Here is an 18,157-nt window from a genome sequence, read left to right as displayed (position 1 = left end):
ACATTTTTAATGTAAAATTCAATAAAAATTTACTCCCAAAGCATATTTTAAATTCTACCTAATGCAAATTTTCAAAATTTCAAATAAAAATTAATTTTTCTTGTCCCAGTACACATTTTAATTCAAACTTAAAAATATAATTTTATTTTGACCCAATGCACATTTAAAATTTTTATCCCAGGTCACATTTTGAAAATTTCATCTCTTGAAAAATTTAAATTTTACATAAAAAAAATTATTCTTTAATAATAATTTTTAATTTTTATCCCAGTAGACATTTTGAAAAATTTAACTGACAGACGTCAATCCCTTGTCTTAATTTTTTCATTGAAATGCTTTAAAAATTTGCAGAAACATGCTGAAAATATAAAATGGACCAAAGTTTTTTAAAAATGAGACAAATCTGCCAGTTTCAAGGATTTTACTTTTCTTTCGTCGTTCAGCCAGAAGACATTTGCAGCACCGCTTAATTAGATAAATAAAGCGACCGGTCTTCAGTTTACGACCGACCGGCAAACATAAAACATCTGACAAATTCGTTTCCGCCATATTTCGTGTTGACGACCTTCTCAAGGTCACACGAACAAAATTGATCGATTGCCATATCAATCAAAATGGCACATCATAAAAACACCTGAGCTGCGAAATCCATCTGGGAAAATTAATTCTCCGTAGACCACTTTTGATCAAAAAAGAAAATAAATAAAAAAAACGTCACCGCAGCACCGCTTAAGATGTCAAATAATTTGCTTTCTCATTAATTAATGAACACACAAATTACGGAAGTTTTGTCGTCGTCGTCGTCACAAAACAATCTGCCGCTCTAAATTTTCGTTAAATTTTCATAAACTTGATGAAATTTTAATCATTAGCTTTCGTTCGATGTTTACACGAGCATCACTGTGAACGATGAGAGATCATAATTTTAGTTGTTGATGCCAGAAGAAGGCGTGCAAGGGATAGAGAAAGTAGCGCAAAATTGAATTTGATAGATTAATAAAGATAAAGTTTTTGTTGCTAATTAATTATTTAGCATGTTTTGTGTGTGTGTGGAAGGCAAACAACATTTGGCTTCAGGTCGATGTGGGAATTGGAGTGAAAGAAAGTTTGATCTTGAGCAAGAGGTTGCCGGTTCGAAGGTGATGGCAATGTCATGTGAAGAAGAAAAAAAAGAGGAAGATTTTTTTTCGAAGGAAGAATCGAAAAAGAAAAATGTAAGAAAAATTTTTGTTTTGAACATATTTTTCGAATTAAAAAAAAAATTAAATAATTAGGTAAATAATATTTTTTTCTATAATTTTTTAAATTATTTTTATTTTTCAATTTTTTTTTATTAAATTAATAATTGTTAAATTGACGAATTAAATTTTTTTTTAAATTATCTAAAATATTTATTTAAAAAAATAAAAAAAAAATATTATTAAAATTTTATTAATTAAAATTATTTTTAAATTTTTCTTAAAAGCTTTGCGAATTTTTAAATGATTTTTTAAAATTTTAATTAATTAATTAATTTAATTTAATTTAATTTAATTTAATTTAATTTATTTAATTTAATAATTTTTTATTAATTTAATTTTTTCAATTATTTAATAAAATTTTAAAATTTCATCAATTTTTATTTTAAATTAATTTAATTTAATTTATTCAAATTTATATTTTGACTAAAATCTTTTAGATTTTTTAACATTATTGCAAATTTTATGTTTTTCAATAATTTTTTTTTATTTTTCTAAGCAAATAATGGAATTTTACAAAGAATTTATCTAATTTTTAAAATTTGTATTTTTTTTTCAATTTTTTTATATATATTTTTTTTGTCAATATTTAATTTATTTTTATTTAAAAACTTAAAGAAAATTTTCAAACTTTTTGAAATAATTTAAAAATTGTCTTGTTTAAAAAATCTAAAAGAAGAAAAATTCGAAAAAATAAAAAAAAAATACTTGCATCTTTAAAATTTTTCTAAATTTAATTTTTTTTTAATTTTTTTTTTCTTGATTAATAATTGTATAAAAAAAATTTAAAAATAATATTCCAAAAATTTTTGAAAATTTATTAAATTTTTTTTATATTATTTTTTTTTAATAATTTAGCAAAAAAAAAATTGAGGACAAAAATTCACGAGAACCATTTTTAATAAAGCACCGGAGACAAAAAAAAATATTTCCTGATAAATAACTCTGAAAAGACATTCATCATCACTTGTCCTTCAACTTTGTCCTTTTATTCAACTTTTGTTTTGTGCGATTGTTTTTTTCTTTCTTTTTCTTTACGCTTCTTGCTTTCTTCTCATTTCCTTCCATCCAAATTTCTATTACAAAAAAATCTCGCAAGAATTTTTCATTAAAAATGTTGTCTCGTCCCGGGGAGTTCAAAAGTTCGGTGCGCGCACCAAGATAAAGGGACAATGTCGGTCATTATCATTAAAATTGTTCACTTGTGCTCACGCAGTGTCTCTAATTTAACGGAATCTATTTTTAGCGCACGACATTTTTACCTCGCTGAAACCGTGAGAGAGAGAAAGAGATTCTTTCGTGTGGATCTGCGGCAAGATAATTCCCCGAGTGATAAAACAAACACGAAAACTTTAGATGGAATGTAATTTCGTTCCATTTATTGTTACAAAAACCAAAAAAAAAACACGCAGAGGTAATCCCACATATCGTAACACCCTTTTTTGCACCTTTTTTCCGCGTGGACCGAATTTTTTCTGATTGTGAAATTTTTTCAACAATTTTTTTTTTTTTTGTTAAAACAGACAAGAAATGTCAAATAGAGCTTGTCAACACGACGACAGGTTTATTTGACTGTGACTTGTTCAACTTGATTTTCTCGTGTGTCTCTTTTGCGACATGACAAGAAGAGATTCTTCTAAAACCGAAACACTTTCGAGAAATTTATTATCTCAAGTATGATTAATTGATGCATGTCATGAATATTTATTGTAAATGTGATAAATGAAGTACACTTTCAGCTCGTTTCCTTTTTCCAAACCCGCCTTTCTTGCGGCAAAACTACATGAAAATCCTTAAAAAATTAAATTTTTTGGATATGGAAAAGTTTTCACATAAACACACGCACGATTAAAAAGTTTATTTTTCATTTTTTTATGATTTTGATTAACTGCAGAGCTCATATGCCCGGAATGAAGAAGAGAGAGCAGACTATATGAATTATCCATATAATTTCCCCACATACATATTTCACAGTAAATTTTCATTTCATGAGTAATTTATTAGCGTAATTTATTGAGTTGGACATTTTACTTTAAATTTCAAGTCTTTCCAGATAAAATTTTTCGTGTGTTGTAATAATGATGGCAATAAAAATGAACAATAATAATGGAGTGGAAATTGTTTTATATTTTTTTAAAATAAATTTTTAATATTTTCTTTACTTTTTTATATTTTTTTTATTTTTTAAAAATTTTTCTGTAGGTATATTTATTTATTATTTTTTAATTTTTTTATGAAATCCGGGAATTATTTTTGAAAGTCTTGAGGTTTTTTTTTTGAAGTTTGTAAAGATTTAATTTATTAAAATTTTTTAAAATATTAAAATAATTTAATTGATTTTATTTAAATTAAATATTAAATTAAATTTAATATTATTTGATAAATAATTTAAATTAATGATGAAAATAATTAAAATTATTTAAATTAATCAATTAATTCAATTTAAAATTAATTATTTAATTTAATTTAAAATTAATTAATCTAAAATTCCAAAATAATCTAAAAAATTTTTTTTTAGAAATTTAAAAATTATTTAAATTTATGTTAAATTAATTAATTTTTATTTAAATAAATTAATAAAAAATATTTAATTTTATTTTAAAAAAAATAATTTTAATTAAAAAAATTTATTAATTTTAAAAATTTTTTAAAATATTAAAAATAAAAATCTAAAATTTAAAAAAATATTTTTAATAAATTATTTTAATTTTTTGAATTAATTTTTAATAATTTTTATTTAAATTAATAATAATTTAATTTTTAATTTTAATTTGTTTTAGTTTATTTAATTAAATAATTTTTAAAAATATGAATAAATTAAAAATAATTAATAAATTTATTTTCTTCTGATTTTTGAAGAAATTTTATAATTTTTTATTAAAACTAATTTTTTTTCTTATGAAATTCTAATTTAATAATAAAGTAGAATTGAAAAATTTATTTTTTTTAAATATTTTTTTTTTAAATGAATGAATTTATGAGATTTTTTTCTAAATTTTAAGAAATATTTTTCATACTTTTGTAATTCGAAAAAAAAAATATAAAAAATGATTCAAAAATATTTCCATAGAGTTCTTTTTAAAAATTTAAAAATAAAATAAATATTTTTCGTTTAGCTTAAACCTTTTTTTTTGAACTTTGAAAACTTTTTTGATTAATGTTGCATTTTTTTTTAATAATTTTTTTTTCAATAATTTCCAATTAAAAAAATAATTTTAAATAATTTTTTATTTGTCAGAAAAAAAAAAATAAATTCATAAATAAATATCATAAAAAATCATTCAAGAGTTGAAAAAAATTCTCATTACATTTATCATCATAAACTCCGAACGGTGTCACTCACATTTATATTCCGATCCATAAAATAAAAGAAAGCTAAATAAATTCATAGATAATTACCTCATTTAAGCACTTCCTATTAAATATTTCCATTTATTTTTTTTTATTATATCCGAGGCAAAAAAAAAACACGCACACGTTACAAACATCGAATAAAATCTCAATTTTGTGTGTATTTTATGATTATGATGATTATTATTTTACTTTTTTTTCCTCCTTCTTCTCTTCTTGCTTACTCTCGTTATTTTTATTCATCATGGCTTCTTCGGTAAATATTATTTTTTTTTCGATGAACTCCGAGTAAAAACAATCGACTTGTTCTCACAAGTGGATTCTTCGCTTATCATTTCGTCTCTGAACTGAGTAAATTCCGTAAAGCAATACGAATTTTATTATGTTTTATGGAGAACTCAAGTGGAAATAAATGATGAAACAAGTCTCTTTTCTCGAAATGTTGCCGAAGGAATAAATTGATTTTATGTTTTGATAACTTCTTATTTGTATTTTGTTCAAGTTTTGAGCTTAAAATGGAGACGCATGGTACTTTACGAGGATTTTTCTATTAAAATGTGTGAAAAAAGGGGGAATCGAGTGACGACATCACTTTTATCACACATTTTATTTGCATGCATTAACGTTTTAATATATTTTAACGACATTTTTAGCATAACAGCGAAAGGTACAGACACTCACACGCAAGACAGACCTAAAAATAGAATGATGCAATCTAATTTTAGTTGTGTTTAAAAAAATAAAATAAAAATATATATTACCGGTTGTACTTTTTTTTTTGCTTTTTGCATGAGCACATCAGACTAAACTATGTGTTAGCATGTGATGAGAAAAAAATTCTTGTGATGATGATAAATAAATATATATAAAAAAATAAAAAAAAATGTTAAAAAAATACATAAACACCGACGACCGACGTACGACGAAAACGACGCAAACGACACATTCATAAATTAAGGTGAAATTAAAATAAAATTAACACTCGAGTTCATGCGCTTGACACGAACATTATTATTTGCCGTGTGGAAATGTGAAGGTAAAAAAAAAATACAGCAGATGGATCCATAAATTTTTTGATTGGATTTTGCGTTTAATGACGTAGAGTATGGTTTAGAAGGAAATTTTAACGAGTGATATAAAAAAAATTACTGTTAATATGAATAAAAAAATTAAGCCAAAAAATAGAAAAAAATAATTTTTTTAGAAGATTTAAAAAAAAATAAATAAAAAAAAAAATTAAAAAAAATTTTTATTTAATAAAATAAATAAAAACGTAAAATAAAATAATAGAAAGTTTCTTATTGAAAATTCTAATTTTTTTAATAAAAAATTCTTGTAAAGTATTTTTAATGAATTTATGACCAAAATACTTCCGAAAATTAACTGACGATCAAAAAAAAAATCATGCTGAATTATAATAAAAAAAAAATAATTAATAAATAAAAAATAGAAAAAGTAGTCGTCTAAAGGACGACATACTATACCGCATTTCGATATTACATACCTGAATCGAAATGCGGTAAAAAATATTAAAAAGTTAAATAAAAACTGAAGTAATTCAAAAATTTATAAATATGATTAATTTAAAAAACTTTTAAATAAAAAGATAAAACTGAAGAAAAATTGGACAAATGTTTTAAAACATTTTTTTTAATATAATTTTTATTTTTAAAATGGTAAATGTTTTTGTAGATTTTAAAATTTTATTTTTTTTATTTAATTTATTTTTTAATTTAATTTAATTTTATTTAATTTAATTTTTTTTTTAACAAAACAAAATTAATTTTAATTTTATCTCAACTAATTTTTAATTCAATTTTAGATAAATTTTTATTTTATTTTATTTTATTTTATTAATTTTTTATTTTATTTTATTTTATTTTATTTTATTTTTTTTTATTTTATTTTATTTTATTTTATTTTATTTTATTTTATTTTATTTTATTTTATTTTATTTTATTTTATTTTAAATTTTATTTTATTTTTATACTATTTCATTCATTTATTTATTAAATTTATTTTTTCAAATACTTTTAAAAAAAAATTATTTTACATTTTTGTTAAAAATATTTTTTTTATAAAAAATTTCTTTAAAATATCAATATGTACAAAACTTCTCGTAAAAAGCTTTAAACACATTCGAAACACGAAACAAAAATATTAAAAAGATGTTCACGTTCATCCCATATCAATCCATATTGATTGTCTCCAAGGTGACATTAGTTATGTAAAATTCTTGTCTTCTTCCGTTTCTGTGTCTCTTTTTCCTTCGTCTTTCATTGTCGCACGCATTGATCTTTATCCCTTCTTTTTTTGTTTCTTTCTTTCCATCGTCTTGCTTCGTGCGTTTTGCCTGCAAAAACAACAAATTACTTGAGGAAACAAAAAAAAAGCCTAAACCGTAATCAAATCCCACATCTACCGCCATTCTCCTTTTATTTCTTCGTTATTTATTTATTTATCTCCAAAAAACATCACCCGATTCCGAGACAAGCGTTTTATTGTTCACTTCACGACTTGGATTGATAAATAAGGAGCGACACTTGTCACAAATGAAATATCATGCGTACCTTCGCATTAAAATTAATTGAGAACTGCTCAAATTTACAAAAGTTTTTTGGATTGTTCTTCGTCATTGTCGTTGATGGCGGCGTGGCATGGCAGAGAAGACTTTATTTCGAACTTTCTCCGTTAACTAAATTTCCACGTAAATGTGTAAGGATTATTTTTGTGTCATTCTCATACACCACGACGTAAAATTTTGCACACCAAAAGTTTGTCATTGCTGGGAAAATGGCCGAAAATAACCTCAATATAATAATTACCTCCGGAAACAGACACATTCTCTGGGTAATATGACGAAAATTAGTTTTCAAATTGCTCGTCATATCTTGATCGTGTTACCTGGCGTGCGCTTTTTAGCAGAAAAAGAATAAAGTTGAATTTTTTTTTTTGTAAATTTTTTTGCTTTTTTAGCAGGAGTAAAATTTTTTATGAAAAAAGAATAAAGTTGAAGATTTTTTTTTGCAAATTTTATTGATTTAATAAACAATTATAAAAAATTGAGAAAAAAACAGAAATAAAGCGTTTTATGAAAGCTAAAAATCTGAAAAAAATTTTTTTTTAGTTTGAATAAATTATTTTTTTTAACCTTTGAACTTAATTTTAATTTAAATTTCGAAACATTTTTTTTTTCGAAAATATTTTTTCATTTAATTTTCGAATTTTTTTATTATTTTTTTTTCGAAAAATTTTGAAAATTTTTTTTAAAAAATTTAGAAATTAATTTTTATTTTAATTTTGAAATAATTTTTGTTTTCGAATTTTTTTTTTAATTTTGAAATATTTTTTTTTTTCTAAATTTTTTTTTAAATATTTTTTTTTTCGAAAAAATTTTGGAATTATTTTTCGGATTTTTAATGCTTCCCTGAAATTAAAAATAACTCATTTTTAATTAACTGAGTAAAATTACGTTCAAAACTTACCTCACAATCTATGACTATGACAAGCCACAAAATCAGCTCAAAACAGAAATCTGCCTCCAGGAGATTTTCTTGTCGCATTTTGATATGTGGTTATGTCACTTCACTATTTCTCGTCGCATCGGAAGACAAAAATTTTTTTGACTTAAAAATTCTTCAATGCAAAAACTTACCGGCTGCATCACGAATTACTGCGGCATGAGCTAACAATCGCATTTACATCTGTACGGCGGCACGAAATAAATCCACATCCTTCCTTCCGGGATGCCATTTTGTGTGGTGTTCGTGTGCGGTTTAAATTGCAAATCCAGATCGAAATTTTCTGCCGTGATGATGGTTCATCGTGATTTTTATTTTCGATCTGAACGAATGTCCCAGGTGAGCTTGTCATTATCTAGTTTTTAAATTAAATTCCTTCTTTTCGGGTCACATTTGTGATTTGACACAAAAAAAGGACAAAGTTTTTAACATTTTAGGACATTGTTGTCTTTGTCTCCTTTTTTTCGTGTTTTCGTCATCTTACGAGGGTGAATTGTGTTTGTACGAAAATATAATTAAAAGTTTTTTCCTTTCTTTATTTATTTTCGAATTTTTCGTAAATAAACTTCGTTTTTCGTGTCCCATAGACTATGCAAAAGTTTTTTTTTTTAGTTTTTTATAAGAATAGGGAAGTTTTTCGTGCATTTTTACTAAAATTTTAAAGGAAGGTTGAATTATTTCTGTTTGTCTGTCATGCGGAGTCAAAGAAAATAATTTTTTTGGATCTATTTTTTATTCCACGCTATCTTTTTAAAAAATGTTCAAAGAAAATAAAATAAATAAAAATTAAATTAAATTTAATTAATTAAATTAAATTATATAAAAAAATGTATTTATTTTGTATTTATTTAAAATAAAAAAAATTTTTAATTTAATTTTTTTTAAATTTTTTTATAATTTTCAATAATAAAAAAATCGAGAAAAATTTTATTAATTTATTGAAAAATTTAAAAACATAATATTAAAGAAAAAAATAATAATAAAATAAAAATAAATTAAATTAAATTAAAAATAAATTTGGTAATAATAATTAATTATTTTATGAATTTTTAATCAAATTAATTAATTCATTTAATTATGTTATTATTTAATATTTTTTTTATTTATTTTTTTTAATAAATAATTTTTTTAATTTAAATTTTTTTATTTTATATTTTTCCTATTTTAATAATTTTTCATTGTTTTCTTTTCCAAAATTTCTCATAAATTTACAAATTATAGAAATTATAGAAATTTTTTGACATTCGAAAAAATTCGAAAAATAATTAATTTATTTGAAAACTTATGAAAAATTATAAAATTTAATAAAAATATTTAAAAATTACTTAAAAATTATTAAAATTTTTTAAAGATTTAAAACAAAAATCAAAATATAATATTAAAATATAAAAAAAAAAATTAAAAAAATATAAGAAAAAATTTAAAATACGAAAATTAAAAAAAAAAATAAAATAGTAAAAACGAGAGTAAAAATTAAAAAAATTTTCCAAAATGTAAAAAATTTTTAAACTTCAAATATTTTTTTAAATACGATCAAGTTCTTTGTTTCATGAATTTTTAATTTTCTTCTTTTTCTTTATTCTTCACATTCATTCTCTGATACGGATCAGCTTCAACAAGGATGCATTGAAAAGCGAAGAAAAAAAAATGAAGTGAAAATAAAGTTGATCAAAAACTAATAATAATAAATTGTAAAATTCCTGAAAATCTGTTTTAAATTTCTTTCAAAACGAAATATTTATTGCTTGAATACTTTTCTCAAATTTTTTGTCTTATTTTTAAACTTTGAACGAGAGAAAAAAATGCAGAAAAAGTACAAATTTAAATTACAAAATATTCGGAATCATGTTTGTTTTGCACAAAAAAAGTTGTTTCCATTAAATATTAACACTATTTACTCCTTCATTTGTTACGGACGCGTCATTATTATGCATGAGAAGCCAGTTCTGGTTCTTCTCCTTGCTTTGTTTTTGTTGCGTTTCCACAAAACAAGGAAAAAAACATACAAAGAGAAAATATTTATTTTTCAAAGTACATGAACATGTGTAAAACATGAATGGTAATAATGTCAGAGATGGGAAAGTTGGCGATTGTCTGTACACGTTGTGCGGAAAATCGGCATTTTCCGGTGCTGCGAATGGAGGCAGCAAAAAAAACGGAAAGAAATGATTGGAAATGTTGCCTCTTTATTAGAAGAACATCGCACGAGACGGTACAACGCATGTTCAAACATAAATAAATGAATAAATAAATAAAACATACAAGAACAACAACAACATTTCACTCATTAACATTTTGTTGCTGACTGTAGGCGAAAAGTAGCAAGAAGCAAGGAGAAGATGCACTTTTGTGTTTCGAATAAATTTTATTCAACTTTTTGCTGTAAATAAGAGTTTGCTTTGTTGTTACAAAGGCAGGCAATGCAGCTTTTACGGGTAGAATTTTAATTAGATTTTTTTTTGCATTTCTTGGCCCTTGGCACTTTTTTCTTTAACAAACTCTTATTGAACCAAATGAAAAAAAATATTATATGACAATGTAAGTTTCTTATTTCTCAAAAAAAAAGAAGGTGCAAAAGACAAAACTAATTAAAAAAATTATTATTTCTGAGAAGACTTATAAACAGTTGAAAGAATAAATAAAAACAAGAAAAATTGTGGAAAACATAAATTAAGAAAGATATTTTCTCTAATTTACTTGGTAAAGTGCTCTTATCTCTTCTTTTCTCTTCATATATGGGTTGTATGTGTTGATATCTCTTTTTTACTCATTTTTAAAGTGGCTACATCTTGTTGTCTAATTAAGAGACATCAACTTAAATTATGTCGAGTGTGACGACGTTAGCAACCACTTTTAGTTGTCAAGGACTGCAGGATTAAATTTTTGTAGTGACTTTTTTTTTGTTTGAAAAGAATTAAATTTCATAATGTCCTTGAAATTTTCTTTAAGCCCTCTGAAATTTCTATATTTTTGAATAACTTTGATGAAGATATATTTTTGATTTTAAAAATTTGACTTTGATTTTCAGTTTCAATTTTTTGGCAGTTTTGAGTTAAAAAATGATTAAAAATGATAAATTAGAGCCCTCTGACAAATTTCTATCCATTTGGAGCAAGATTTGACAAAAATAGCTTTGACACAGTTTTTGACACAGTTTTTTTGCTCTTGATTTAGTTTTTAAAACAAAACTATGTCAAAGAAAAAATTTTTTTTCAGTTTCAATTTTTTGGCAGTTTTGAGTTATAAAATGATTAAAAATGATAAATTAGAGCCCTCTGACAAATTTCTATCCATTTGGAGCAAGATTTGACAAAAATAGCTTTGACACAGTTTTTGACACAGTTTTTTTGCTCTTGATTTAGTTTTTAAAACAAAACTATGTCAAAGAAAAAATTTTTTTTCAGTTTCAATTTTTTGGCAGTTTTGAGTTATAAAATGATTAAAAATGATAAATTGGAGCCCTCTGACAAATTTCTATCCATTTGGAGCAAAATTTGACGAAAATAGCTTTGACACAGTTTTTGACACAGTTTTTTTGCTCTTGATTTAGTTTTTAAAACAAAACTATGTCAAAGAAAAAATTTTTTTTCAGTTTCAATTTTTTGGCAGTTTTGAGTTATAAAATGATTAAAAATGATAAATTAGAGCCCTCTGACAAATTTTTATCCATTTGGAGCAAGATTTGACAAAAATAGCTTTGACACAGTTTTTGACACAGTTTTTTTGCTCTTGATTTAGTTTTTAAAACAAAACAATGTCAAAGAAAAATTTTTTTTCAGTTTCAATTTTTTGGCAGTTTTGAGTTATAAAATGATTAAAAATGATAAATTAGAGCCCTCTGACAAATTTTTATCCATTTGGAGCAAGATTTGACAAAAATTCTTTGACACAGTTTTTGACAAGTTTTTGATTTAGTTTTGAAATAGTTAAAGAAAATTTTTTTTCAGTTAGTAATTTTTTTTAGTTTTGAGTTATAAAATGATTAAAAATGATAAATTTGAGCCCTCTGACAAATTTTTATCCATTTGGAGCAAGATTTGACAAAAATAGCTTTGACACAGTTTTTGACACAGTTTTTTTGCTCTTGATTTAGTTTTTAAAACAAAACAATGTCAAAGAAAAAATTTTTTTTGGAGATAATTTTTTGGCAGTTTTTTATAAAATTTAAAAATGTAAATTAGATTCTGAAAATTTCATCCATTTGGAGCAAGATTTGAAAAAATAGCTTTGAAAGTTTTTGACATTTTTTTGCAAAATAAAGAAAAAAAATTTTTTTCAAATTTTATACTTAACTTTGGTTTGACTATACACAGTTTCAATTTTTTGGCGAAAAATGTATTGAAGTCACGTTAAAATTTAGTAGAATACCTCATTAAAAATGTTTTACGAGATACCAATTTTTCCATGTTGCAGAAAATTAGACATGAGAAAATTAGATGAGACATGGCGTTTCTTTATCAAGCATTTTCTTCATTCGAGTTATGTAATAGTTAAAGAAGATTAGTGTAGTAAAAAGCTTTTATTTCTTGCTTACCTTCTTTAATTTTTGTCTTGATTTTGTTCTGAAGATTTGTAATTGATCCCATGTTAAACGAAAAATTTGCAGTGATCATCTGATCAGTTGATCTGTCGAGATCTGCTGATCTTAGATCTTGCTTATCATCTTTGTTGGAGATATTTTTTCTGGCAGTTATTTACTTTGTTAGTATTCAACTTTCGATACCTTTGAACCTAAAAGTAGATAAAAAAGATTTAATGAAAATAAAGAAAGTAAATATTTATACTTAACTTTGATCTCTTCTATACCAACCGAAAGTTGAAGTCACGTTAAAATTTAACCAAAAATCGTAGAATACCTCACGTAAAACCGTTTTACGAGATACCAAGATCTAAAATCAAACAACCTCCTTGATTCATGTCTGTCGCATAAATTTCCTTCAATTTTTCATTAAATTTACGTACCTCTACTTCCTTCGCCTTTTTCGCAACCAAATCCAACATAATCATAAATTTCCGTGATTTCTAAAAAAAACCCTGCAGAAAACGAGGCACGATTGACGATGTAAATTGTCTTTGTACGTATCTCACGAGACAACTTCGTGTTGTTATTGTAACAACTCGTTCTTGTACTTTTCTTGCGTTATGTACTTTTGAGATCATCATCTGTTTTATTTTATGGTTGAAAAAAAGGGAATAAAAATTTCCTTTGCAATATTTACTGCCGTCATTTGGATCTTGAAAAGAATGACGTCACAAATCCCCTTAGAATTTATTTCTCGAACATTTTTCACTCTTTTATTATTAAAAAAAAGAGAAAGAAAAGAATGAAGAAGAGAGCAATTAATAAAGACAGTCGTTGTTGTTGTGATAATTGCAAATAATTCGCTTCGATGCACATTTTTAGTTTATCACAACGAGTGACTTTGTCGCAAAGTTTAAAAATAAATATAAATAAAACATTGTAAAAATTGCTTTTTTAACGCGTTTCGAATTGAAATGTGATCTTTGGCACTTAGTGAAGTCTATCAGTTGAGAAATTTCTCAAAAATGTTAATATAGAAATTTTATATTGCTCACTGGGACTAAAATTCAAAAAATACATTGGGCTCAGAAATAAAAATTGCTTTTTCAGCACGTTTCGAAGAAAAATGTGATTTTTAGAACTTACTGAAATCTATCTGTTAAAAAAAATTTAAAAAATCTTAATAGAAAAATTTTAAATTGCTCACTGGGACAAAAATTCAAAATATGCACTGGGCTTAAAAATAAAATGTGCTTTTAAACTAAAATTTAATAATATTTATTGAGATAAATTTTAAAAATTTTTCATACAAAGAACAGACATTTCGAAAATTTGCATTGGGAAATTTTAGAATGCTCATTGGGACAAAAAATGTACCGGGCAAACTCTTTTTCTTTTTGACTGAACTTTCGTATCTAAGGTTTTTGAGTCTTATAAAGGCAAAAATTTCAAAATGTGCATTGGGTAGAAATTTTAAAATGTGAACTGGGTCATGTTACATAGCAAAATGCGGTAAATCGAACCTACAGACGACAAATTTCAACAGTTTTTATTTGTCTCGTCGAACAATTTTTCGGGATTTCATTCATTTAAACGAGTAACAACTGTGTCGCTGCTGCCTGTGTTGATGATAATAATAATAAATTAGCTAAGACAAGTACTTTCAATTGTTCTCGAGAGAAATCATTGTTGTAATTAGTTGACTGCAACAAAACATTTGATTTTTCTCTTTCTGTCTCCGTACATAAAATATAAATATAGCTCGAAATGATACGCCTGAGTTGATTTATTACTTTGTTGAAAATAATTTATATCGAAGGGAAAAAAGTGGCACAATTGGCAAGAACGCACGAGCGAACCGAAAGAAATAAAATAAAAAAAAAGATTTTTGCCAGGCTCAAACAAAAAAAAAACATTAATTGCTCTTTCACTTTGAGAAACAGAAAAAAACTCATCAAACTGGATGGAAAATCGTCGTTATTCGTGCTGCATACATTTTTTTTCCAATTATAGCAGCTCATCGTGATATCATGTCAAAGTTTTGCTGCCTTTTGACGGCACGAATGAGCAACTTCAGGTAATTAAAATCAAATCAACTGTGCGAAATTAAGTGTGTCGTTCGGCAACATGCCTTGACATGACTCGGTTTGGTGCTGGAAACTCTTTCAAATAAAAAAATAACATAATATTAAGTGGAATTGAAAATAAATTAACGACTGACTAGGAGTCAAATGAAATGAATTAATTTCGCATAAATAGAAAAAAAAAATAATCAAATCATTAAAAAATTATCGTTGAACGATTTTTTAATGCATTTTTTAAGTTTTTCTAAAAAAAATTCTTGATATTCCTTTCATAATTTTTTTTTTCATTATTTTCTCAATTTTTTTTTTTTGTAATTTTTTCATAACTTGACGTTTCAGAAGGAAAATTAGACGAATAAAAGACAGCATTCAGGAAATTTTCTAAGCTATTCTTTGAAATGTGGATCGCATACTGGAATAGTTTTTTTTTCTCATTTCCTGTTTTTCGCTTTTTTGCGGATATCGAAATGTTGAAAGGGGAAAGTCCGTTCATACTGTGAATAATTTGTATATTGCATATTTTTTTTTTATTTTTTTGTAAATTTTTTCTTTTAAAAAAAATTTGTTAACCACGTGACTTTGCCCAATGCAAATTTTAATAAAATTATTATTTTTTTTATTATTTTAAAATTATTTTTATTTTATTTTTTATTTAAAATTTAAATTAAAATTTTTTTAAAATTTAAAAAAATAATTTTAATTAATTTTTTTTAAAAACTTTAATTAAAATATATTTAAAAAACTTCATTATAATAAAATATTTAAAAAATTTAATTTCAAAATTAATTTTAAAAAATTATTTAAAAATTTAATAAAAAAAATAATTAATTAAAATTAATTTTAATAAATTTTTAAATTTAAAAAAAATAATTTAAAAAATTTTATTAAAATAAAAAATTTAAAAAATTTAATTAAAAAATTTAATTAAAATAAATTAAAAAAAAAAAAAAATTTTAATAAATTTTATTTAAAAGTATATTAAAAAACTTAATTAAAAAAAATATTTAAAAAATTTAATCAAAATTAATTTTAAAAAATTTAATTAAAATTAATTTAATTTAAATTTTTTTATGAAAAAAAAATTTAATTTTTTTTTTTGAAAATTTATATATTTTTTTCTTCGAATAAATAATATACTTCAGAAAATTTTTTACAGAAAAGAGTAAAAAATAGTATTATGTAAAAAAAAATAAAATAAATTATATGTTAACTACAAAAAAGGCGTAACTACCGCCCATTTTTTTCATTTGCTTTTCATTAAATCCTTTTTTTTTTGATAAATTTTTTCATCCATATTTTCACAATTTTTTTTTACATTTTTTCCATCAAAAACACATGAGTCCCAATTAAAACTTTATCTGATAAATGCACTTCTCAAGATTCTATTTTTATATTTTTTTTCCATTTCCATTCCAAATGATTCAGAATTCAATTAAATTCACTTGAGAGCACGAACGAACGAACGGACAACCACCGAGAAAGGCGGAAAAAATAATAAATAAAATTTTCCATTTCCATAAATACATAAAGAAAAAAAAGTAAAGCCATGGAAATTTTTTCTCAAGGAGCAACGAAAAAAAAATCGGAAAATAGAAAATTAAAAAGAAATTAAAGTACTGCGATGGATAAGAGATAAAATTAATCCGGCACAATAAATTAAACCGCGTAATCTGAATTTGGTCGGTGTCTGTCTTGGGTGTAAAAAATGCGACAAAGGCAAAAACTTTCGTCTTATGATAAAAAAAATGCTTTAAATATGATTACAACAAAAATAGTATTGAACCATGAGAAAAAAAAATAATTTCCTTTAGATACGATCGAGGGATTTTAATGCGATTCGAAGAAAAAAAATACGAAATATTTAGAGAGCGGGTTAGGATGAAAACGAAAAAAAAGAAGAATGAAGTAAAGTGTGAAAATGCCGCAATAAAATATCAATAAAAATAAAGATCTTGGAAAATCTTGATTTTGCAACAACTTTAACGATTTTCGTTCGTAACTCAGCACTAACTTTTTTTCTCATTTTTTTCTCTCGTTTCAGCACACAAACTACTCACATTATCGTTATATTATTACAAGAACCGCAATAAATTATATCTTCCAGAGTAGATTTTAATCACAAAAAACAATATTTTTTTATTGTTTGCTTGGAGAATATCCGGATTCTTGCGCACTGTGGAAGAAAAATGGCTTCAAAGCGAGAAGAGAAAATTTTTAATAAAAAATTCTGGAAGGTTTTGGACAAAAAAATGAAAAAAACTTTATGATTAAAATTAAAAAGTGTTTAAAAACAGAAAAAATATGGAGATAGTGACTCAAAAATTTAAAAAATAATTATTTTTCAAAAAAAAAAAGCTCCAAAAACTATCAAAAAGCAATTTAAAACCAATAGTTAGTGTTAAAAAAAAAATAAAATCTCATCATCGTCATTTTTTTGTGCTCCCAAAAAGTAATTCAAAATGACGATGTGGGGAGGAATGGGCGGCGGAGGCCCCGGCCGCGAGAACAACGCATGGATGAAAATCATGGGAATTGTTCATACGGGGCCGCAACGGCGTCAGGATCAGCCGCAGCATCAAGCGCAAGCAGGCTCCAACGACAAGGCACTTAATGCGTAAGTAAAACTTAATTTTCTTTTTTTTTTTTTTGTTCATCAAAGCTTTTAACAGCAATGCGATAAAATGTCGCTTATGTGAGATTTGAGTGAAAATCACGTATAAGGCCATTAATTTTTTTTTACGATGCAAGGTGCGTTGTAAAATATTTTATCGTTTATGAGGAGGTTTTTTGTGATGAAAAGGGGAATAAAATGACATAAAAAAGATTAAAAAAGCTTGAAATGTCTAAAAAAAGCCCAGTGCATATTTTAGAATGTCTGTCCATAGTTTTATTTAAAATTTTGACCCAATGTGCATTTTTAATTACAATTTAAATAATTATTTTAGAATTAACTTAATTTAGAAAATATAATTTTTGACCCAATGCACATTATAAAATTTTTTACCCAGTTCACATTTTATTTTTTTTAAAATTTTTTATTCTATCTCAATAATTATTTTTAACCAATTTTTATATAAAATTTAATCAAAACTCAAATTTAAAAAATTTCATCCCAATGCACATTTTCAAATTTTTAATTCTTATTTTTTAATTCATTTCAAAGAATTTTTTAACATTTTTATTAAAAAAATTAAGCAAAAAAAAAAAATTAAAAAAAAATTATCCCAGTGGAAATTTTAAAATTTCTGCCCATGACATATTTTGAGTTTTTATCCCCATATACATTTTAAAAATTTTTAATGAAATTTTAATTTTTTTAATCAAATTTTTAATTTCATCCTAATTCTTGTTTTTAATTTTTTACCCATTTTTACCCATTACACATTGTAAAATTTTGACCCAATGCATATTTAATTTTTTTTCTTAATTTTTAATTCTTAT

The 18,157-nt window shown here is 23.9% G+C and overlaps 1 protein-coding gene across 1 annotated transcript in view; it reads left to right on the top strand.

Annotated features, from left to right (window-relative positions):
• The window catches only part of LOC134835854 (potassium voltage-gated channel protein Shaker-like), a 250,526-nt gene that overhangs the window by 1,972 nt on the left and 230,397 nt on the right, over window positions 1–18,157 (top strand). The window contains exon 2 of the mRNA XM_063850839.1: window positions 16,758–17,330. Within this exon, the coding sequence (XP_063706909.1) occupies window positions 17,176–17,330 (155 nt within the window). The 5' untranslated portion in view covers window positions 16,758–17,175. The remainder of the gene's footprint in view (window positions 1–16,757; window positions 17,331–18,157) is intronic.

The sequence above is a fragment of the Culicoides brevitarsis genome, chromosome 3 (assembly GCF_036172545.1).
Source record: "Culicoides brevitarsis isolate CSIRO-B50_1 chromosome 3, AGI_CSIRO_Cbre_v1, whole genome shotgun sequence".
NCBI lineage: Eukaryota > Metazoa > Arthropoda > Insecta > Diptera > Ceratopogonidae > Culicoides > Culicoides brevitarsis.
The sequence above is the reverse complement of the archived record's forward strand: the minus strand, read 5'-3'. Positions and strand labels throughout refer to the sequence as shown.